The sequence below is a fragment of the Rhopilema esculentum genome, chromosome 18, assembly GCF_057945365.1.
Source record: "Rhopilema esculentum isolate cy_ngs chromosome 18, ASM5794536v1, whole genome shotgun sequence".
In the NCBI taxonomy this organism is placed as follows: domain Eukaryota; kingdom Metazoa; phylum Cnidaria; class Scyphozoa; order Rhizostomeae; family Rhizostomatidae; genus Rhopilema; species Rhopilema esculentum.
In genome coordinates, this window is record NC_142832.1 from 1,333,460 (window position 1) to 1,356,670 (window position 23,211).

At 37.5% G+C, this 23,211-nt stretch overlaps 2 protein-coding genes across 7 annotated transcripts in view; one reads left to right on the forward strand and one right to left on the reverse strand.

Annotated features, from left to right (window-relative positions):
• The window catches only part of LOC135696607 (mitochondrial potassium channel ATP-binding subunit), a 44,785-nt gene that overhangs the window by 10,691 nt on the left and 10,883 nt on the right, over window positions 1-23,211 (forward strand). The window contains exons 16-17 of one of the 5 annotated variants that reach the window (XR_016144855.1): window positions 1,483-1,582; window positions 4,012-5,034. The gene's annotated coding sequence lies outside the window, so the exon portion shown is untranslated. Of the gene's footprint in view, window positions 1-1,482; window positions 2,299-4,011; window positions 5,035-23,211 lie in introns of those variants that run through there. The other 4 variants (XR_016144856.1, XR_016144858.1, XR_016144857.1 and 1 more) reach the window with 4 other exon arrangements.
• Window positions 1,509-21,799, reverse strand: LOC135696619 (secreted frizzled-related protein 3). 2 transcript variants are annotated; one of them, XM_089113702.1, is made up of 6 exons: window positions 21,730-21,799; window positions 18,973-19,575; window positions 10,302-10,340; window positions 9,364-9,441; window positions 3,439-3,525; window positions 1,509-2,942 (listed from the first exon to the last, which is right to left on the reverse strand). In XM_089113702.1, the coding sequence occupies exons 2-6, from the start codon at window positions 19,415-19,417 to the stop codon at window positions 2,692-2,694; spliced, it is 900 nt and encodes a 299-aa protein (XP_088969828.1). In that variant the 5' UTR covers window positions 19,418-19,575; window positions 21,730-21,799; the 3' UTR covers window positions 1,509-2,691. The 2 variants fall into 2 exon arrangements, with proteins under 2 accessions (XP_088969828.1, XP_065072150.2); XM_065216078.2 differs by lacking the exon at window positions 21,730-21,799 and having other exon boundaries at window positions 18,973-19,928.

Sequence of the window (23,211 nt, forward strand, 5' to 3'; positions counted from 1 at the left end):
TTCTAGTGGTTATGATATGATCTTCTGGTTTATTTCTTAATCTTCGACACATACTGGAATAGATTTATCCTGTAAAAATTTCTGCCTTGACCCCTATATTCATTCCACTGAGAACATTTCTCAAAGTTTCCCTCGAATAAGTAAAGTTTTAATCTAGCATTGTTCCTGCACTGTATTTTACGCTAAAGTCAGATCTTATTAAAACGGATAAAGATTTCTAACAATAGGTCTAAATCAGCCATTAGAGAAAGCCAGATGTATACTTTCAATTTCTTGTTATAGCTGGTTCGCTGTCAATTTTTTCAATCTCGCATCTCTTTGATCAGTGTCTAGATAAATACCTCTTATTTCAATCCCTTAAATGATTTTATTTCTACCTATCAAATTTTCCATTCCGAATCCTGATAGGCTCGTAAACAAATTCTTATGTACTCGTAACCCAGTCTTGATCTACTCGTAACCAAATCCTGATCTACTCGTAACCAAATCCTGATCTACTCGTAACCCAGTCCTGATCTACTCGTAACCCAGTCCTGATCTATTCGTAACCAAATCCTGATCTACTCGTAACCCAGTCCTGATCTACTCGTAACCCAGTCCTGATCTACTCGTAAACAAATTCTTATGTACTCGTAACCCAGTCTTGATCTACTCGTAACCAAATCCTGATCTACTCGTAACCAAATCCTGATCTACTCGTAACCCAGTCCTGATCTACTCGTAACCCAGTCCTGATCTATTCGTAACCAAATCCTGATCTACTCGTAACCCAGTCCTGATCTACTCGTAACCCAGTCCTGATCTACTCGTAACCAAATCCTGATCTACTTGTAACCAAATCCTGATCTACTCGTAACCAAATCCTGATCTACTCGTAACCAAATCCTGATCTACTCGTAACCCAGTCCTGATCTACTCGTAACCCAGTCCTGATCTATTCGTAACCAAATCCTGATCTACTCGTAACCCAGTCCTGATCTACTCGTAACCCAGTCCTGATCTATTCGTAACCAAATCCTGATCTACTCGTAACCCAGTCCTGATCTACTCGTAACCCAGTCCTGATCTACTCGTAACCAAATCCTGATCTACTTGTAACCAAATCTTAATCTACTCGTAACCTAGTCCTGATAGGCTCGTAACCAAATCCTTATCTACTCGTAACCTAGTCCTAATCTACCCCTAACCAAATCCTAATCTACTCTTAACAAGTCCTGATAGGCTCATAACCAATCTTGATCTACACGTAACCAATCCTGATCTACTCGTAACCAATCCTGATCTACTCGTAACCAATCCTGATCTACTCGTAACCCAGTCCTTATATACTAGTAAACCAATCCTGATATGCTCAAAACCTAATCCTAACATTCTCGTTACCCCCATAACTCTTCAAGGCCGGGAAGTATCTCTATGCAGTGCCTTCAGAAATTACTCACTTCCCATCCGTTGAAGTCGCTAAATTGGTATTTTCTTTCAAAGAATTGAGTTCAATGAAGAGGCGTTGGTGTGCAGTATGTGTTGATGACAATATTTTGATATGATAAAAGTGAAACAACGAAATCTCAAGAATGAAACAAAGGTACTAAAAGTATATATTTTTGATAATGTCCTAAGAATTATCTCTCAATACGATTACAGCATGCGACACGAAGGAGATTTTAGCCTTTCATGATAAAGGTCCATTCCTATACGATCCCGTACTATCATGAAATTCGAAGTTTTTAGATTTCATTATTCTCGACGGTTTTTATCGTAAATCATTACAAATGAAAGCGATATTTCCTATTATATGATAAAATTTAATCAATATGCGTTGCAAATCTTGATTTTTACATTTTAGATGATAGACAGTAAGTTTTATGAAGGCCTAATGTGTATTATAATTTCGTAAAAACCTCGTATAAACAACAAATCATGTTTGTAGAATTGTTGTTACCTCGTGATCGCACTGCCTCGCATCGAACCCAGCCAACCACGCCTCAGGACCCGTATACTGGTCTCCCACCTTTTATACCCCTGGCAATGGAAAGCAAATACTGTCAACTTGAAGATATATTAATTGCAATACATATTTAAGGATTTGTCGGCTTTTTGATACCTTCGGAACACTCATGAAATGGTCAGTCATAAATAGGTTCACTGTCAGAGATTTTTACCGAATTTTTCTTTGTTTAGACATTAATTGCAAGCACAAATATCGCGAAGGATATGCACTTAAGGACTCTGGGAACGCAATTATGGACTTTGTTTTTAACTTTGTACCAATTTCTTTATCCATTATGAACTTGGCGAAAACTTGATTCCAACTCTGATTCCATCTTTTAGTCCGACTAGTAGAGCCCTTTCAATCTGGTATTTCTTGTATGCCAAGCAAATATTTTCGATCTGTAACCCATATGCAAGGGATTTGGTTCAATCAGGAAGGAGGAAAAATTTCTACGTGGTCATTTTTACACATTTCTAGATTATATAAGGAATACAAAGAGTGAAAACTGTCGTGATCAAGACATTAAAGATATATCTACAAGAAAAAGTCTCACTTCGTACCTAAACTTGTTCACATTGAATTTCTGCTTATGTGTTCAAAGACATGGGTTAGCTCGTGGTGGAAGATTTAAACGTCACGGGTTAAGAAATAAAAACAATGCTTTTAATACATGTCGGATGTTGAGAAGTCCGAATCTAAATTCAAGATGGCTTCTGCTTTCGTTTCTGCTTTCTTGTGACATGACGGCTGTATTTTTTCACCCACTTCTGTAGTTTCTTTTTCGCCTGCTTCGAGGGTAACGCGACTATGGATCTGGGGTCAAAGATCAGCGCTCCTCTTTTCTTGTCCTCGTGTCCAAATATGACTAATTTCTTGTCGAAATCCACCTCTGGACAGACACATCTTGTTGGAGACAAAAGTTGTTGCGGCCCTTTTGCTATCGTCACTGATCCTTGAAAAGAAGATAATGCATTGAACTGATATTGTCATCATAAAATCATTACTGCTGCGGATATGACGTCGAATTTTTGCTTTTGCTGTATGTCTGTACAGATACCTTTACATGCACAGCCTTGGGTTTAATATATAATCTTTTTTATCCTAAATAGACAATGTATCTTTATAAATATTTTGAATGGTGATGAAAATTACTGTTTACCTGTCTGTCATAAAGTGCTCCATACCGTATAGGACAACTAATGAATGCCTATTTCAGTTGTTACTTCCTGCTTACAGATTGCCAAACTAAAAGGTTAGTTTTAATGTTGCTTAAGATATTAGCTAATTTAGGTCACATTTGTGCGAAGGTTATCCTGTATTGGTTCACGGTCTTTCTCGCCTGTTGATCTAATAATCTACTGCCATTTCCTAGGAGTCATTTTAGGAAATACGAAGGGAACTATTAGCACTTCTCTGAAGAATGGTGGTTATAAAATATAGTTAAGAACCTTGTTTGTAGACTTTGCTGACCACGACCATGAGCTTTGTCTCTCCTTCTGCACTTGTCATACGCGACTTCACCTCAGCTTCTACGACTGATAAACATTTTTTGAAATTTGAAGCAGTTACCATATGCCATTGAGATAGCAATGACGCTATTGATATTCAAATGGATTGTAGTGATTTTTAATCGCTGCTACAGAATCGTCAGTGGCAACCGCAGCCTTTGATTTGGCTGCAATTCAACTTCAAAGTGATTGAAAATCAAGATATTTAGCACCTTTTAGTCATCTTTTTACTGAAAAAAATTGATGTGGCCAACACCTGATGCCACTGGACTTATTGGTCCTCTCTACTACGACAGCATCCCCTCCCAAAATCACCAGCAAAGATTAATACAGTTAAATAACGACTTTGTACATGAAAGAAAGATAAGACGAGGTCCAGAGCATAACTCTGCATCAGGTAAAAAGAATAGGAGAAGTAACGTAGTTTAAAGATAGAATGGAAGAATAGAATACCTGTTATCTTGCCATTTTTATTATGTATTCAAATTTTATACATTTCTTATTTTTTAACAGTCTAGAAAACAACTTCAATTCATCTTTTATCAAGACCTACGCTCGAGTTACTGTCATGTACAGAGGCATTTGAGCTGCCATCTTGATTTCATTAAGTTGAGTTACTTTTCATTTCCTCTGTTACGTTATGACTCCAAAGTTCTTTATTGATCAGACGCAAAACCATAATTAAATCATAATGATGCCATGAAAAGATTCATTACGAAAAGAAACATATTGTCAAAATTGCTTGAGATTATTAAGAACTTAACAAGACGAATGATTTAGCTTTTTCTGTGACATCTGTTTCATTCACTTTTCTGGAGCAATGTACTCATCAAATTTGTTCAATCGCTACTTAGACTCATTCATTCATTCATCTATGAATTGGTTATTGTTTTGATCTAATCTTTATAAGCTAGTTCACTTACCAGTTGCTTCAAATTACATTTCTGATTTTTTAAGGTGTTTCTTGAATTACCTACTGAGGCGACAAACATTTGTCAGAACCTTTCTATGTACACTTTGTAAAAGATACACTTGTGAAGAGCGTGCAATGCTTGACCCCTATCTTAAACCCAAAAAAAGCAAAACTTTGGAATTCAAGATCTTTCAGGCTGTTTTTGTCTGAATAAACACCTTGTATTCGCGAACTTATTTTTGCCTGACACCTGAACCATCTGTTTTCAAGAGACACTCTATTTCCAGCGATTTTCAACCGACTTCACCATCAAAACATACCTTCTACAAGTGCCTAATGTGAGTAATCTTGACCCTACCACTGTATTATGCACCTTTAGAACTATAACCATGGACAGTCCTTCTCTTGAGAAGCAGAGTTTTTTTTGCAGAAGTTTAGTTAAACTTATGGTCCGAAAGCTATGTTTTCTCAGCCCTTCAGCTTTGTTTTTATTTTGTTTTTGCTTTTTCCACTTGCTTTAAAGTTGCCTTATTGGATGTGGAGGAGTAGGTATGGAGGAATGTAATGTCAAAAGATTAATGTGGATAACCTAATGTTGATATTAGTGATTCCTCTTCATGTCATCTGCGTAAAGTGTGTTTTCCTATCTTACTTTTCTACTTTCTATTTGGCACTACCTTGAACTAACATTGACATCAAAAACGTAGCTAAGAAACCAATACCTAAGAATTTGCTACAATGAACGATCAATTTATTCATTATTTTAGCGCCATTTTTACATCTTCTACATTTTGTCATTTCGTGCAATGTTGGTCTTTTCGGTTTTCCAGTAAATCAAACATTTATCTGATGCAAAATTCGATAATAATTAAAATACTAATTTCTTTCTGTGCTTTTTCCGTGGTAGTTGAAATTCATATACAGTCACTTCTTTATCTTAAATAGATCTCTACGTGGTTGCACACGAGACTGGGCGGCTAATAATATACTACTTCTACCTTCCAAAACTTTTAAATTAGTGAAAGTGTACAAGTCGATTTTTGAGCTTTGGTGTTGCAAGGTACAGCGCCTAACTTTTCCTGTTTATCAAAATCAAACTTTGTAGCCATTAGTTTTTCAAGCACGCTACACCGCCCTACGCTCTTCAAGACTTGTGATCATTTTTATAAGGAGTGTTATTTGCGGTAAACCATCTAAGGTTATAAATATCCTAGCTGAAATTAATCAAGCTTAGATCCAGATGGGATTAAGGTTCCTCAATCCCAATTAGCGAGTTTCTTTGATAAGATGTCCACAAAGTATTATCGGTAAATACTGTATTATTGAGATCGCGGTTTTCATCAAGTTTGATAATAGGATTTCTTTATAAAGCCCATGATGGGAGTTCTGTGACAAGGATTCAACAGTGGACGTTTCTTGGTGGAGGTTCCTGGGGGTTCCTGAATAGAAGAGATTCTTTGGGGGGTGCTCCTTGAAGAGGGTACCATGTTGGGGGTTCCTTAGTACTGTATCCAAAACTGGGATACCATAGTTAGGCCCCCCCATATGTTCGTGCGTGAAATCTTGAAATCTTGATTTTTAAGCGTGATTTCGTGAATTAAGATTCCTACGTGAAACCTGAAACATGAGTTTTCCTTGCGTTATGTCGTGAAAAGGCTTTAACTATCCGTGAATTCGTGAATGAAATTTTGAATGATAATTTAAAAACTGCCTCAATTTGGTGCGTAATAAACCAATGATAGTTAAATCTCAAATTAGTATTCAAAGTTTGAAACTAATGTTGTAGTCCAGTATTTACATTAATTGTTTGCGTGAGCGTGAAAATTTTGCAGTGCGTGAATGCGTGAAAAGTCAAAAATTTTTGCGTGAATGCGTGAATCACAATCACTATGGGGGAGCCCCGTAGTTGAGGTTTGATAATTTGGTTGCAGAAGGAGCTCTTCACGAGTTTCAGTATAGTCGCTTAACAATCAGTCTAAGAAGATTGTTTCCATCAGCAGAGAGTTTTCTACAATGCAAAGCCTGCCATTCAGTTTAATAATTAGAATATAAGCCACAACAAGATAGTCAGATATTTAGAATATATAACCCAAGTTTAAATTCGGACGCTTTTAACGATCTCTCTCCTCTCATTTTTGTTTTTTTCCTTTCCTTGGGAAAATGTTTTGAAATACTTGCTTCGTTAAACCAAAGCAGAATTTTGAAAGGTGGTATAAATGTATTTCTGACTAATATTTATTTTTCTATGTTATGGAAAGCATAAGTGTAATGAGTCAGGGATAATGCCAAAGTCAATTTGATCTCGCCTGTTCCTTGAGGTGTCCATGGGAACCTAAACGAACTTTTTATCTTTAAAATCTTATTATTCCAATTATCTCTGTAATCTTATAATTCATTTAAAAAAATAATGATGTTGAAAAACAATATTGTTATTACAATCATGATTCAAAAAGGGATTTGTTTATAAAACATTTAGCTAGCTTTGTTTCTGTCAAGTAATGATTAATTAAATTAAGTTATCAGTATTATAATTCAGGTATATAATCAAAATAATCATAAATGTTTATTTTTGCCTTTTGTTGTGTGTTATAACAAAAATGGTTCGAGAAAGCGATTAATGTAAGTTTTTCGATACATTTTGTCAGGTTTTTTGGCGTGAAGCAAACCATGATTATGCCAGCATTTCACTTTTTGAAGTACGCAACCATATCCATGCCATTTTTCTCAGCTTTTGGTCATCGTTCACGTGAAGTCATGTTTTAGGATAGCTGTATTGTTTAAAGTATTCTAACGTGAATTAATATTTTTACATTACGTAATCCGTGTGGGAAGTAGCGGAGCACCATAAATAATTTAACATATAATTAAAATATTTGCAATGCACTGATAGAATAACTTAACATAAATCAACCTATTTGCATTACGCTATATGTTTAAGTTAGTAAACGAGCACAAAGAACACACATGTGTACAAACACTATTTCTCTAAAACTAGGCCAAGTTTCGCTTAGAAGTTTCACTCTCAAGGGGTATTGTCATTGCATTTAAGTAGCATTTAAGCAGCTAAAGTGATGTTTGAGACATCTCGTGAGTGTAAGATTTTAATTGAGTGAACATATATTCCACTTGATTTATCATCTAGTTCTTTGAGCCTCAATTCTGTGCTTAGATTTATTTTTAGGTTTCAAAACGCCCTTCCCGCCCTCCTCACCCCCAGTGTAATATGGTTAAGACAGATTAGAAACAAGAGATTGCTGTTGCTGTTGTATAGCTGTGGGTCTTCAATGCTACTGAAGGATGAAAATTAGAAGAAAAGCATAGATTAATACTTTCCATAAAGTTTGAGCCTGTCTTTTATTCTAAGTTTTTTCTAAGCAGTTATTGTTCTTCGATAAAAATATTCTATTTAGCTCAATCATGTAAAAAAGAATCTAAAAGATGGTTTTTTTCAAAAAGGCGATTGGTATATCACTTCGCATGTCAAATAAATAGATAAAGTCGTGAATTGTAGATCCCATTCTGAAGATGCAATTCTTCAATGCCTCAGATTTGTTGAAAAATATGATTGGAAATACCCTTGCTTTTAAATCCCAAATTTCACGAAGTACTCTTATAGCCATTTGGGGCTTTGGCTGTGTTTCTCACTCGATATTTCACAATATTGAACGTGATCTTTTTCAAAGACGGCAACTTATTAAGAAGATAAATGCATTTACTCCCTCCACTTGTGCGATTTGTGCGGTCCACTCTTTTCCAAAAATCAATATAGCTTTCCCAATCATTTCCTGAGTTTAATCGTGCAATAATTGGATTTTTTTTAAATGTTTCACGTCTTAAAGCCTTCTGTACGTTTTTCCTTCAACGAACTCGAGAGATTAAAACAGATTTAGATAGATTAAAGGAATCCTTTAAATAATAATTAGTTTCAAAATCTCCGCGTCTACCATGATGCCAAGTGTGTGGGTTTTCGTTTATTCTATATCGCAGCCGCGAGATGAATTTTCTACTATTGGATGGTGAGAGAAATTTATCGCAGCCGCGAGATAGGAGTTGTTGGGCAACAGCATAAATTTCGATTTTGCATTCTTTTATTCCCAAGTTTAAACTCAGCTCTATAAAAACTTGTAACAACTATTTTACTCTTAAAAATTATTTAGCAATAACTTTAAACGAAATAAGCTGAAGTCCTTATTCTTCATTCTCTATATTTTCAAATACTTCCATACCTTTGGTACAGTTGTCTTTTGGTACAAGAGCGTTTTTTCTAACAGAAAAAAGGCCTGGCCTAAAGTTTTTTACTTTGTCCCCTCGACAGTGTTAAGAACTGCGAGAGACGCTTTTTTGCAACAGCGAACGCCCGTGTTGTCAATAGCGAATGCCGATAACATTTTTTGTAGTTTTATGGAAGTCTCGATATGATGTAGTTTAATCACGAATTTTTGAAGCACGAAGTAAATATTACCCCTCTCCTCTGCCACTTTTTTTAGGATGCATTACAAAATCAATCCTGCCGAATTTCCCTCTCCTGTGGCCCCACCAAAGTCATTGTCAATTGATTTCCAAATTGTTGCCAAGACTTCAAATTGTTGCTTCAAATAATCTTCATAAAGGTCTGTCGCGGACTAGTTGTTGGAAAGGTCATTGGTTAACTCAATTATTATTCATTGCTTTTGACATCTATCTTAGACATACCTTTGGTACTTCTTAATCTTTCCAAAATTAATGTGCTCAATCCCTTGGTCAGTAAGTATGATTACACGTTGTATATTGTAGGTACAATTCATAGCCAGAACTCAGTGACCCCGTGTCTTTTTTGGCTCTGAATGGTCTTGATTTTATTGAAAGTATTTTGTTAGTTTTTAAATGGCACATAAGAAAAATATTGTTTCTCATAGCGAATGTCTTAATTCTAACTTCATAAAAAGATATCGTAAAGAGAAATTGATTCTTACCATAAGAGGCTCTTTTGAACTGCTTGAATCGTTGCAACTCTTGCTGTTTTTGACATTTTGGACAGGGTGCATTTCGCTCTAATATGATAGAAGAATCGGTTGATAAATTGTAGACTGACATGGGTTCAAAGTTGATAGGGTTTTAAATCCAAAATCAGTTGTAACAACGTGTATAGGAATTATAGAAAATGAAAGGGCATTTTTAATGCAGCCCACTGACTTTCTATGAAATATGCAGTTATTCATCTGATCATTCATCTTTTGCGACGGCTACTACAGCTGTTATTTGACACTAACAAGACCCAGGCCTCAAAAATCCATTCCCAACCTGCGCTGTTCAAACCTCCTTCGCGGTGTTGTCGGAAAAGTCAGACACTCGTTGTTATAGTCACCCTAGCACCAGAAAGATTTTCCTAGTCTAATTTGCCTAAACTCTTATTCCAAGTGCCGTAACAAGCAAATCCAACTTCCAAGTTAACCCTTTCAGGAACCTCGTTAAACCCATGTACCAAACAGTGGGTCCTTTTCCTTGATGTCCTAAACGTCGACCTAAACTGCCTTAGCACCTCTCCTTTGTAGAAAGACTCATCACCTCTGAAGGATAGGCTCATTTTTTGAGAAAATATAACGTCTTTTATCACTGACTGTCATCCACTACTCTCCTCCACAGAGGCTATTGGGGAGGGAGAAATGGTGAAGCTACGGAGAATTTCTCTCTCTCCTTCTCCCTCGCAGTTCCTCCACTTTTCCTTTCTTCCGCAGTTTCTTTTATCCTATCCTTTTTACCTCCAAATCTCCCTCCCCAATAGCCTCTGCGGAGGACAGTAGTCATCCACTTAAATTTCGTCCATGCTTGCAATGATGTGCACTGGAGGTTTTTTTATTGTCAGCCTTTGTTTGTGTTTCTACGTACAAGAATGAAAATCGTAGAAGCATACCCTCTTTGTTAGGTGTTTCTTCGTCCCTATTGGCACCACCTATAACAAAAAAGACACCATTTTATGAAATCTTAAAAAATTAACATTGTTTTGTGATTTGCAAACGTCGCTGCATTTTCAACGTTGATTAACAAACATTTTTTATCTTTTCTTGTGTGCATTCTTTGTTAGCACTTCATCTGCATGGAATAACAGTAAAGGATAGTGTAACACCAAATTGATTGTTTGGATGTCTAAAACCCCCGTTCCAACCTTACAAGACTGTGAAATCTGATGTATGGACGCAGATACTGAATATGAATGCCATTATCTGTGTTGGGTAGTTGGCTGAGCATCCTTGTAAGGATACACGGAAGGTCCTGCGTCCTTAGTTTCCAACATTTACGACAATTGTAAATATTAAGTCCAGCTATAATGACTAAAAGATTGCCAGAAGACGATGATAATAAAACAAACAGTTACATTTTAGACTGTGATGATTTGTGAATGAATAAATGAAATACAGCGTTTCGTTGTGATAATGCGTTCGTTCGCGATGATTTCAGGCGACAACTCTTTCTAACAACTTTAAAGATAACACCTTATACAGAAAAAATAAGAAGGCCCTTACGTAGGCGCTTGTACATAGGGTGACCAACTAAACAAATTCAACACACTCCCCCCGATTGACGAAGTCAATCTTGGAATAATCTATTTACAAAAAAATGTACGTTAGTTGTTATTTAAATAATGTTTGCTATGTGTTCTCGAATGTCTTCATCCCGTACCATAGTAATCGATGGTTCATGTTCTTTTTGACCATTAAGGTGTTCAATTTCAGTTGAGTTTTCTTCGTTAGCATTAACTTCAAGTGGGTATAAACGTTGTATCGGTCTTTTGATATAGATGACTCGTCGCGACTTATCTAATGTTTTGATTTCTGCAGCTCTAACTAGTCCGTCTCTTCCAGTTAGAAGTTTAACGACTTTTCCCATCGCCCATGTATGTTTGGGAACCTTATCTCTGAAAATGTGTACGATGTCTCCGACTTGTATTACGCGTTTCGGGTTTTTCAAACAACGATGTCGTTCGTGTAACGATGGAATATATTCCTTTTTGAACTTTTGGCGAAAATGTTCAATGATTAATTCTAAATAACGAGCGCGTTTTGTTAATGAAGTTTTATCCGAGGACAACGATAGTGATTCCGACTGATCGAGGATTCGTCTTCCGATGACAAGACACGACGGCGTTAATGGTGGTTCCGATATCTCTTCACCAACGTATGTTAAGGGTCTAGAATTTATGATTCCTTCAGTTTCGATCAATGCTGTTTCCAGTTCTTCGTACGAAAGCTTTGCGTTTCCCAGCGTTTTTCTGAGACATTTTTTCGTTAATTTTACGCATATCTCCCACCAGCCACCCCACCAGCTGGCAGTAGGAACGTTGAATTTCCATCGAATGTTCATATTTTGCGCATACATTTGAACGTTTTTATCCAGAAATGTTTTTCCATTGTCTGAAACGATAAGTTTACTTAGTCCTCTCCGAGCTGTAAAACGTTTAAGCGCGCGAATGAATGTTTCTGCGAAAAGATCTGGAACTAACTCAAGGTGTATTGCTCGCGTATTTGCACAACTGAATAATGCAATGTAGCATTTATTCATACGATCAGTTTTGGTGTAGATATCCTTTACATATAAAGGACCTGCAAAATCGACTGCAACGTTGGTAAATGCTGCATCTTCTGATAAGCGATATGCAGGTAACGGTGGCGCATTTGGTGTTTCGTATGGTTTTCCATGTATAGCTTTACATCTGGAACATTTCGCAATTAAGGATTTTACAATCTGACGACCTTTCGTAATCCAGTAATTGGATCGTACTTGCGCGAGTGTTTCATTGACTCCATTGTGTTTGACTGTTAAATGGCTATGCCAGATAACCAATTTTGTAAAATGATGCTGACGTGGCAATAATACGGGGTGTTTACTGTTATACGAAATCGATGCATTTTGAAGTCTACCCCCTACTCTGATTATTCCTTCTTTGTCGACAAAACATCCGAGGTTATTTCTAATTTCTTTATCATTTCCAGATAGATCAAAGACCTTTTGCACTTCTAAGTGCCACATGATTTTCGCTTCGTTGACTTTGGACAAAAAGTCGTCACTTTTGTCTGTTTGTAAATTTTTAACCTTTCCTTTTAAAATTGCCACGAATTTCAATACGAGCGCAGTTACCCGTATTAAGCGAATGAAGCTACTGTAATTTACGCATGGAATGATTTTGTTCAGATTTAGCTGATCGTTATTTTCAGTTACGACAACGTTTGTATTAATTTCGATTTGCTGCGAGGGCGCGATTTCATTTACAGGCCAAAATTCCGAGTCGTTTTCCAAAAACTGTGGCCCGTTCCACCAAAACTCGTTTGATTGCATTTTAGAACAATCAATGCCTCTTGAAGCGATATCAGCTGGATTGTTAGACGTTGGACAATATCGCCAATTTTTCTTTTCGGTTAAATCGCAAATTTCATGCACTCGATTTCTTACAAATACTTGTTTGTGTTCTTTGTTACCTAAAACCCAGTGAAGGACAACCTGTGAATCTGTCCAACAAAAGATTGATTCTAAGTTAATTGTGCTAATCAAGGCATTGTGGACTGACTTTATAAGACGCGAAAGTGTTACTGCGGCCATTAGTTCAAGTCGCGGTATTGTTTCACCTTTCATAGGTGCTACTTTGGTTTTCGCACAAATTAATCGGCTTATTACTAGTTTAGATGATGATTCGACGCGAAGGTATACACAAGCCCCATATGCATATTGACTTGCATCAGAAAAGCCGTGTAGTTGAATCGAAATAGCGTCATTACTGATAATATCTCCCATTAGGCTTCGTGGAAATTCAATTAGTGTTGTGTTTGCAATGTTGTTTACGATTTTGAGCCAATTATTGCAAATGTCGTCAGGGAGTTTTTCATCCCAGGCTGTTTTCAATTTGCACAATTGCTGAAATATCATTTTAAGCGGAAGAATTACCGGCGAAAGTACTCCGAGCGGATCAAAGAACCGCGCGGTAGTTCTTAAAATATTGCGCTTGGTTACTTCAACATTACTGCTAGCGGCTTCGATAAACTCCGAAAAGTCAAACACAAATTTGTCGTTATTTCTGTTCCAAGGCATTCCTAGGATTTTAGATTCGGTACCATTGCATACTGTATTAGAGATCGATTTTGTGAAGGTTTCATCATCGTCGAAAATGACATTACTTTCCTTCGAATTTGCGGTTTTACTATGCATATTTTCAGCTAGTTCAATGCGTTCAATAAGCGAATCATTGTTAGAGGCCCATTTCCTCATATTAAACCCTCCAGAAGCAAAACAAAGTTTGAGTTTACGATAAAGTTCGAAACTTTCCTCCTCAGTATCTAATGAAAACGCAAAATCGTCGATATATAGAGATTTTTCGACGGTTTGCACAAATTCGTTATCTGACTGTCGATAGTTTTCAAGGTGGTGACGTACAGTAGCATTAAGAACATACGGCGAACTCGTAAGTCCAAAAACTAAACGTGAAAACCTCAATGTTGCAAGCTCAGGATCTTTTTCAAAAACGTTATCGTACCACAAGAATCGGAGAAAATTCCTGTCGTTTTCTTGTATAATGATATTCAAAAATGCCTTTTCTAAGTCACCAATTAACGCTATTCGTTTAGCTCTGAGTCTCAAAAGTACATCAAAAATGAGAGGTACCAGATTTGGGCCTGGTTCTAAGCAATCGTTTAAACTTACTTCGCCGTTTTGTTTAGAGCTTGCGTCGTAAACGACTCGAAGTTTTGTAGTTTGCCGCTCTTCTCGAACTACTTCCCTGTGAGGATTATAATACACAGATCCAACAGGAGCTGAGCATAACTCCGTATCCTCTACCTTTTCTACAACACCGGAATTTAGTTGTTCAGAAATTACTTCGTTGTATTGATGCAAAACATCGGGTTTTGAATTTAAGCGTTTTAACAGGCTTTCGAGACGTTTACGTGCTACTTGATAATTGTCTGCAATTACAGGATGATCTTCCTTGAATGGGAGCGAAATCTCATACTTTCCGAGTTTTTGATTAAAATGAATTTTTCCCTCTAATGGATTTTCGCTACAAGTTAGTTCTTGCTCATTAGACTTGATACCCATAGATTCGATATCCCAGAATTTGTGAAGTTCGTTTATCAAATGTTTATCGCTATCAACGACAATATTGTCAGTTTTAAGGACATGTAAAATGATAATGTTCGATGAGTGTTCATTTGTTGACGGTATTTCTACGGGACCGTTAAGTACATACCCGAATCTGGTAAGTGTAGCTACGGGGCCATAACCATGCTCCCCCCGTACTACGTGATCTAACATGAACTGCCAAATGTAGTCCGCCCCAATCAATATGTCAACTTCAAATTCATCCATGCCGCTACCTTTATCAGCTAAAGGCAAATCTTTTATGTGGGGATATTTCAGTTTGGCTACGTCTATGGCTTGATTAGCAACCGGGCTACAAATATTGTCTACCACAAAAGCATTAATAAACACAGTTAGGTTATCTGCTCCTTCGATAGCAATTTGGATTGAATCGCACGTTTTTAATGTCCCACTAACGTTACCGAATTCTTTAATGATTACCTTTTCTGTGCTTATGGTGGGCAACTGTAACTTATCCCTTAGCCTGCGTGAAATATACGATTTCTGGGAGCAAGAGTCTAAAATAAGTCTTACAACGCATTCTTCTGTGTTACTGTCAACTCTTCTTACTTTAGCTCTTGCAGTTTGTAATAAGACAGCGGTATTTGTGGTGTTATTGCGAGACGCTAGTAAAGTACTTACCGATGGTTGTGTGGGCGGTGACTGAGGCGCGGCGACGGTTTCCTTGTACGCTGTTTCTCTTGCTTTTGCAAAACTTGCGGAACTGTCAGCTTTTGAGCCACAAATTGCAACATGGTGCTTTCCTTGGCATTTGAAACATCTAGTATTGCTTCTGCAAAATCTGCTAACATGTCCACCACGTAAACAAACAAAGCATCTCCGTTTCTCGCGTAATGTCTGCTTCCGTGCGTCAGGATTCGAAACCGTTGTGCAGCTCGAAGAAAAATGTTTCTGCCCACAAAATAAACAAGATGGTATTCCATCGTTTGCACTCCTTTCTCGTTTCTGGTTGTTGATTAGCAGTGTAGCTGCTGTGGATTGCTGAAAGGATGGTTTTGATAAAACTGTTTTTGTATTGGTAGCACTACCAATAGGTGCATAAACGCACTTTTCTCGAAGTGAAATTTCTTCACCGAACGCTAATAATAGTCCTTCTAAATCCCATTCATCCGATAGTTTCCTCGAGATAAGAAGTCTTAACTCTACCGGTATTTTTGACATTATGATAGGCGTCAAGATAGTTCCGTAGCTTTCTGCAGATACACCAATTCCATTTAAGCTGCGAACAGTGCTTTCAACTTTGTCGTACATTTGACGCAATTTCTTTAAATCCGCTCCGTTTTCAGTCCTTTGTAAATCCATTAAGGCTTCAATATGTTTTGAAATAATTATTTGACGATTTCCATATCGTTTTCGCAATAAGTCTAGAGCTATTTGATAATTTTCACTTGTGAGTGGAAGACCTGATATCGTTTTAGCGGCTTCGCCAAGCAGCGATTTCTGTAAGTATTTGAATTTGTCGATAGGAGCCAAGCCTTGAGATTTATCAATTGTTGAGGAAAAACTATCCCAAAATGATGGCCATTCTGTCGGGTCTCCATTAAACACCGTTAAAGGTAATTTTGGTAGCTTCACTTTTCCTGCTGTGGCAAAACCTTGTGATTCGAAGCTGCGATTAAGTTCATGTTGCGGGGCGATCGTGTCCTTTTTGCTAACTAGATCTATTTGACATATTATATCTTCCGTTTCTTCTTCCAAATCGCTACGATCTACTATTTCTTTCTCGATATCGACTTCTTCCAAAAGATCCTCAATTTCTGTATCTAGTGTCGTGATAATCAATCGTTTTCGTTCCAGTGTGTTTTTGATTGATTCGAGTTTCGATTGTTGTTCCGGTGGAAGATTTTGACCGCGCGGAGGCAACAGCTCTCGGGCCTTCGCGACATTTTTGCGAACAACCAGGCGATGACCGTTTCGTGCCTGAATTTTCTTCTTTAATGTTTCTTTTTCAGACATTACAGCTCCCGAGTCACGGCACCAAAATGTTGGGTAGTTGGCTGAGCATCCTTGTAAGGATACACGGAAGGTCCTGCGTCCTTAGTTTCCAACATTTACGACAATTGTAAATATTAAGTCCAGCTATAATGACTAAAAGATTGCCAGAAGACGATGATAATAAAACAAACAGTTACATTTTAGACTGTGATGATTTGTGAATGAATAAATGAAATACAGCGTTTCGTTGTGATAATGCGTTCGTTCGCGATGATTTCAGGCGACAACTCTTTCTAACAACTTTAAAGATAACACCTTATACAGAAAAAATAAGAAGGCCCTTACGTAGGCGCTTGTACATAGGGTGACCAACTAAACAAATTCAACAATCTGAAAAAGCCCAGTTAAAAAAACAAGGGGGGGGGGGGGGCGGGCGGAGTGGCCTTTTCCAGAGCCGGAAAAATTCACTATGATGCTATCGGGTATATAGAGTGAAATCGTGAACATTTCAAAACCAAAAAAACCAAATGCATTACCGTTGAGCTAGTCTATCAGTTGTTTAAAAAAATTCACAATTCACAAAGTTTGAAGGCCAAGAAACATTTACCAAGAAATATCATGTTTTTCATTTTCAATTCAAACTTTTGTTTACATGCCTTTACAGATCATCTTGACATGGTCACCAATACGCTTCGAAGTCATAAATGCTCAATTTGATGTCGTCGGCTGTTTGTAAAATTAGCACAAATTTTATCAATCAGCAGCAAGTTTATTCCTGTGAATGAATCAACTCTATTTATCTAAGCTAATCTGAATTCCTTGTTTACAAAAATGCGTTTTAACTATTTAAGAAAACATTTCCTCGCCATGCAGTTGCAAGATTTTATCAGTATTTATTTTGTTCTGAATGTGTACGAGAAGAAATGCTTATCACACTGAAAGTTTACAAGTTTTGTAGAAATTTAACTGAGTGGCTTAAGGTGTAATTTCCTCTTTCCTTTTTCCTGTCTCTAAACTTGTAAATCGTATCTTTCAGGCCATCTTGGGGATCTCGTAATGGAGCTGCAAAGCCTCTTTCCGGAAATTAAGATTCATTGTTGTTGCCAGGTTAATCAAAAGCTCATTTTGACAATGCTAAGGAAGCATTTTGCAAGGCTATTTCAATGGCGCTGTGATATAATTTCCTTTACGTAAAATCGTAAATTTGTGACTATTTGATTAGTTGCTAGGAATGAATAGTTTAAAGTCCGGGAAAAGATACCAGGACGAGCGTAAAGTAAACAAAATCGGTCCAAACCATTTTTGCCTTGAACCTGAGCTTCTAAAAAGGGGACAAAAGAGATTCACAACAAAGACCATCTCCATCGTCGTCCTATTCTTCAGGCACGCCAGGAGCCGGGGGGGGGGGGCTGAGGGCTGGTCTGGGGGCTATAGCCCCATCACTTTTCTTCTAAACTACTACAAAAGTTTGCCAATTTTTCTAGCCCCCCCTCACTCCAAAATTTGCTCGATTCCGGGTCAAGTCCTGATCCCCAAAGTTAAAGATTTTGCCATATTCTTCATTTTGTATCTTTAATGAGTTAGCTCTTCTTCAAAAAAGACTATTTTAGAGTAGGCGAGTTGCTTCAAAGGTTTACCTTTCAAATTTACCTTAATTCATAGACAATATATGATGATATATATCAAGTTGCCTATGTAATCAAGTGGTTATACCATTTTTGTACAAGTAAGCTCTTAAGAATGCGCATCTCAATGCAGCCACTGAAGCTACCAATATTTATAGTCTACTGGTTGCCCTGCTTGGCTGTGTTTCCATGGTGTCTTTTTAGCTGAGTCGATATTTTCCTCTTACTTTCATTAAAGTGATTACCCTTGCAGTAACATAAAACAGATGAAATTATGATTTGTTAAATTATCGAATTCGTTCATAGTAATGTTTATAGTAATCCTGTTAAAATACAAATCCGAGACAGATGTAATGTGTAACTGGCGTTGAAAGATTTCGGAGAGTGGCAGAGAGAAAGCACATTCATTTTTCGTAATATTTAAGCCTACAACTTTGTGAGTAGAATTTTCTTAACGACTTCATGTTTAGCAATATGCAACATGCAGTAAATAAGAATTATCAAGTTGGTTTGTGAATGGAAATTAGCTTTAAAATATTAAATTTTCTACCAGGGTCTTCGTTTGGTTGGCAAAAGTTTTAAGAATACCCTAATGGGACATTTTTGAAAGTCGAAGGCACACAACCTAGGAATACCAAGTCGTGTTCTTGCGAAACTGCGCTATGAACTTCAAAATGGAGGACTTTGAGTATGAATAAAACTTCTTTATCAACTATTTACAATACATTAATTGAAGTGAGAAAGACCATGTCTTCTTTTTTATTCTAAAAAGTACTCTCACACGCAAGGGTCGATAAGATAATCTGCATCTCAACCACTCTGTCCCAGTTTATATCTGTCCCAGATCAGTTTATACAGGTATAAGAAAAGTTAACTTACGTGCAACGATAGCACTTGGTCGGATGCACACTCCAGTGCTATATTCCGGTAGTCCATCGCAATCTAGTTCGCTAGGCCAGGAAAAGCCAGCAATTTTCACAAAGGGCAAGCATCCTTTCTTAACCCGCTCGCAAACGGAGCGACAGGGAAGAACTCTTGGCGTATAAGCTTCGAAACACACAGGGGAATATATTGTACAGAGAAAGAAAAGTGCGTCTTTTGAGCATCGAATGTCATCAATCAGCTTGATGTATTGCTGCAATACCTTTACTGGCCTGCTCAAATACACTTCATCAACTCTCCGTGTTTGATTGTAACCAAGTTTTCGGCAAGATGCGATTTCCAATGGCCGGCATTTGCTTCGATGTGAAAACGTCAGTGCCTCAGTTCTCGATGCCATCCAGACAGCAAAAGAATAAATCAAAACTATAAAGCTTAGCTCCATCTCTCTTCTAGTTCCAGGGCCTGTCTTTTCAGCTTCTACGTAAAACTCTTTTCTGTTTGTAACGTATTCGCTAGGTCGTTCTATTCTGAGTGTTTCCTGTCCGTCTTGCAGCTTTGTAGACTCAGATGACAATCATAAATTTCTTGAACGTAGTTCGACTGTGATGCAAGGAAAATAACATCAACTTTAAGATATTGCGTCGTATCAGTATTGATAAAAAGTTATCTCGGATTAGCCTTGAGCCAACCCTGACTGCCGAGTCGTTTAGAGAGGCTTTCAACCACGCTCGGTCAGTCGTGAAGAGATCGGGTGTCATTCGTCAAATCCCATAGAGCCTCACCAAGAAGCGCCTCTTTCCTTACAAGCCGCCTCAATTGAAAATGTAGGGTCTAAACTTAAAACTGCGTCCTTTGATAACTTTATAAATAGGTCTGTATTCTAGTGAGTGGGACGGGAGTATGCCAACGGCGCAAATACATTTCTGAAGACTGGGAAAGTGGAGTGACTTAGGCCTTTCAAATTGCAGCAGGTTTTACCCTTTCCCACCTTCATTTTGATTTTCAGCACGAGGCTCGCTTTTCAGCCAGCCAACCAGCTCTCAAACGCAAAAGGTAGACGTGCGTCTAAGGGTTGTTTTTTAAAATGTGTTTGAAATTTGCGAACAATTTTTTGTGGCACGGACTTTAAAGTGGCTTTGAAATGAGAAGACATTCTAAAAGCAAAACTCTCCCCTTGTCCCCTTGATAGCGCAGCCTACTTAATGCTGCATCTAAAACAACACGATGATAAGCTTCAGTCCGTCTCAAAATGTCTTCTTTTTAAAAAGCCTTGCTCGGTGGTACTTTGCAATATATTTAATCATTTGAGATGAAGCTGAGCTACAAGTAATGGTCCTAAGTTCAAATTTAAATAACTTAAAACATTGTAGCTTCGACAGTATTCAAGATTACTACGCGAATCGTTGACTACGCTCTCCCTGCATGGATTTAGGCCTGCGTTGAACCTAGCCTCGAGGTGAGCTTATGACGTCATGTAAATATATAGAATGTTTTCTAGTACGAACAAAAGGGCGATGAACACGCCTGCAAGCTCTTCTTCTAAAAGAGTACCGTGAAAGCAATATGTTCCCAGATAGAATGCACTGACACTTATCCGAAGGAGATTTTAATTCGAGCAGTGCGTTTGAAGAAAATATCGGTCAAAATAAACGACACCATCCCAGTTCAGTATTGGTTGTAGAGCTTATCTTCGCAAATATCCGAGAAGAGAATATTGGCCAATATTTAAGCTCACAAATCATATTGATTAATTCAACAGGCATTTTCTTGGACTTATTTCTAAATGATGTCTATCGAATATAAAGCTGATTTTTTTAATGGAATACATTTTTATGAGACTCTGCATGATAAGAAGCATGTAAATTGACGTTTTTCTAGAGTAATGGGGTGAGTGTTTTCTGTTAGGTGGGTGTGTAGCATCCAGACGATTTATACGTTAGGCATAGCAATATCCTGTTTTGGATAGCAAAAGTCTCTTATTTTCCCAAAGGTAACATGTTTCACCCTTTTATGCATCAGGAGCATGGGGCTAGAAGTGCTATCATTTCTGGCCTATCTGTTTGGCTCTCCCTTAAGGCCCTGCAAGAAAATTCAGACCAGGGTCCTATTAGAAACGTCCGTTTTGAGGTTTATATTTGCTTCTAAGGATTGATTGGAATTATTGGATCTTTTTGCTGATCAGGATGATGTGGTTAGAAAGCTTTTTGCTGCTCTTCATCACCTGTCTAACTAACAGTAATATTAGCACTTGTTTAGAATTTAAATCATCAAGGAATCATCGCACTTGGAGGGATCATAGCAATGGGTTTTAGCCACACTGACGTCTTACGACTTTTTATATGTTATCTGATCCTAGACCGAGGGACATATCATTGACCTCCAATCTCTGGAAATCTCTACTATGCATCCCACTCTGAAACATATTTTGCTGTGGACGATTTTGAAAAAAATGGTAACTTGCTGGAAGTCAAAGAAATTTTTCGGCGGAAGATTCGTTCTAATGTGCCTGGTCAATTATGCATGGGATTGCAAAACCTGTCTCAAAGAGTGCTGTCCCAATGAGTGCTGTCCCAAAAAGTGCTGTTGCAACAAGTGCTGTCACTACGAGTGTTGTCGCAACTTATCTTGTCGAGCCCTGTTGTAACCACGTCTAGAAGGGCTTGATAGTGCATAGATCATGTCATTTTTATTCTTGTAAAGAAAGGAACCTTTTTGGATGGTCTAAAGTCTTAAAGCTTGTGAATGCGAACTTACCTCTTTATGTTCTTCGCTATCATCGGGATTTGTCTGTGCTGCCTCTATCTTTTACATTCAGACTTTTCGCGGTCGTCTTTTATACACAATTCTATTGATCGTGTCATTTGATTCCTGGATTACTCCAACTTCTTGCCTCTCAAGTAACTAAATAAATTCTCAAGTGTTTGCTTGTTGTCGCCAAATGAGAAAATTCACTAATGTAAAACTCCTCCTTAAAACGATCGACTCAGCGTCGTTTTTTGAATTCACTGCCTATTTTGTGAATTCGCTTCCCAGGTTGAGAATTGGGGTCACCAATAATTTGTGAAAGAAATGAGTGAGAAGACGTAATTTTGAGAAGGAGGAGGGAGGAAGAAAAAGGTTTTTCCAAGCATGGCTGTGAATTTATAGCAAGCGTGAATGCAAAATTTCAGCCTCAGCTTTTCTGCGCCCTAAGGTCAAAAGTCGTATTCAGATGCCACGATTCTGCTAAGATGTTAGTTTGTATAGGTATGTCACATTGCTTTAATAAAATTTTATATAGCTAAAGCATTCGATATAAACACTTTTATAACATTAAACGGTCCCTAAGAAACCGAGCCTTACTGCCTTAGAATGACTAGAAAGCAGGGTTTATTTTAACGTGCAGTGATAACCAATTTGTGCAGAGGTAAATCGTTATTGTACAGTGATAAACTTAAATTTTGTGCAATGATAAAGCTACAATAAAGAGATTTGCCATTGAAAAAGCAAAATTAAAGCATCTGCCAGTAGATACATAAAGCTTATAAAAGAGCATTACAATATTAAAAACGAAAACGTAACAGTAACAGTGATCACAATCAGGTTGGTTTGATGGGTGTGATCATGAAAATTTTCAAAAGGTGACACCCAAGATATCAAAAGTTTTGAATATGTGCAGTGATAAAAATTCCTTAAAAAAAAGAAAGTTTAGTGCTGATCACCCTCAACCTCAAGCAACTGCTCGAAAATTCGAAATTACGAATTAAGTTCAAACCTGATTTATCAAAGATTTACATTTGCTTTTCTTTTTTTCTTTTCTTAAGCCATTGCTTTCGTAGCTGAGCGAAATTTATCATTATTGTAGAAAATGAGAAAATTATTGGAAGGGTGCGATTATTTGAAAACTAGTACCCTAGGTGCCAGAGCCTCAGAGAGTCAAAGGATGAAGAACGGGGGAAGGAATTGCGAAGGAGAATGAAAGAGGAAAGGGAAGAGACGGAGGGGTAGAAAACTAGGAACAAACTAAAAACAAAGAATTTCTGTGTATTTCGGGGAGCAGGAGCCCCCCCCCTACGAATGTTTGCAATGACGGCCCCTTGTCCACACCCTGTTTCGCAATGTCATACTGAAATAACACTTGTTATAATATAAAAATGCTAGAAGAGGATATTTACTATCACTTTTTATTCTCTATAGAGACCTAAAGAAATCCATCACTGTACACTATTTATTCACTTTCCGTTGTTTATTTGCCAG

Excerpts from the sequence above, each read along its gene's own strand:
- LOC135696619 (XM_089113702.1), bottom strand. The coding sequence starts at position 19,417 with ATGGAGCTAAGCTTTATAGTTTTGATTTATTCTTTTGCTGTCTGGATG. Across the intron at positions 9,442-10,301 it reads AGAAACACCTAACAAAGAGG|AGCGAAATGCACCCTGTCCA; the intron begins GTATGCTTCTAC and ends CTATCATATTAG. Across the intron at positions 2,943-3,438 it reads CAGCAAAGTCTACAAACAAG|GATCAGTGACGATAGCAAAA; the intron begins GTTCTTAACTAT and ends CTTCTTTTCAAG.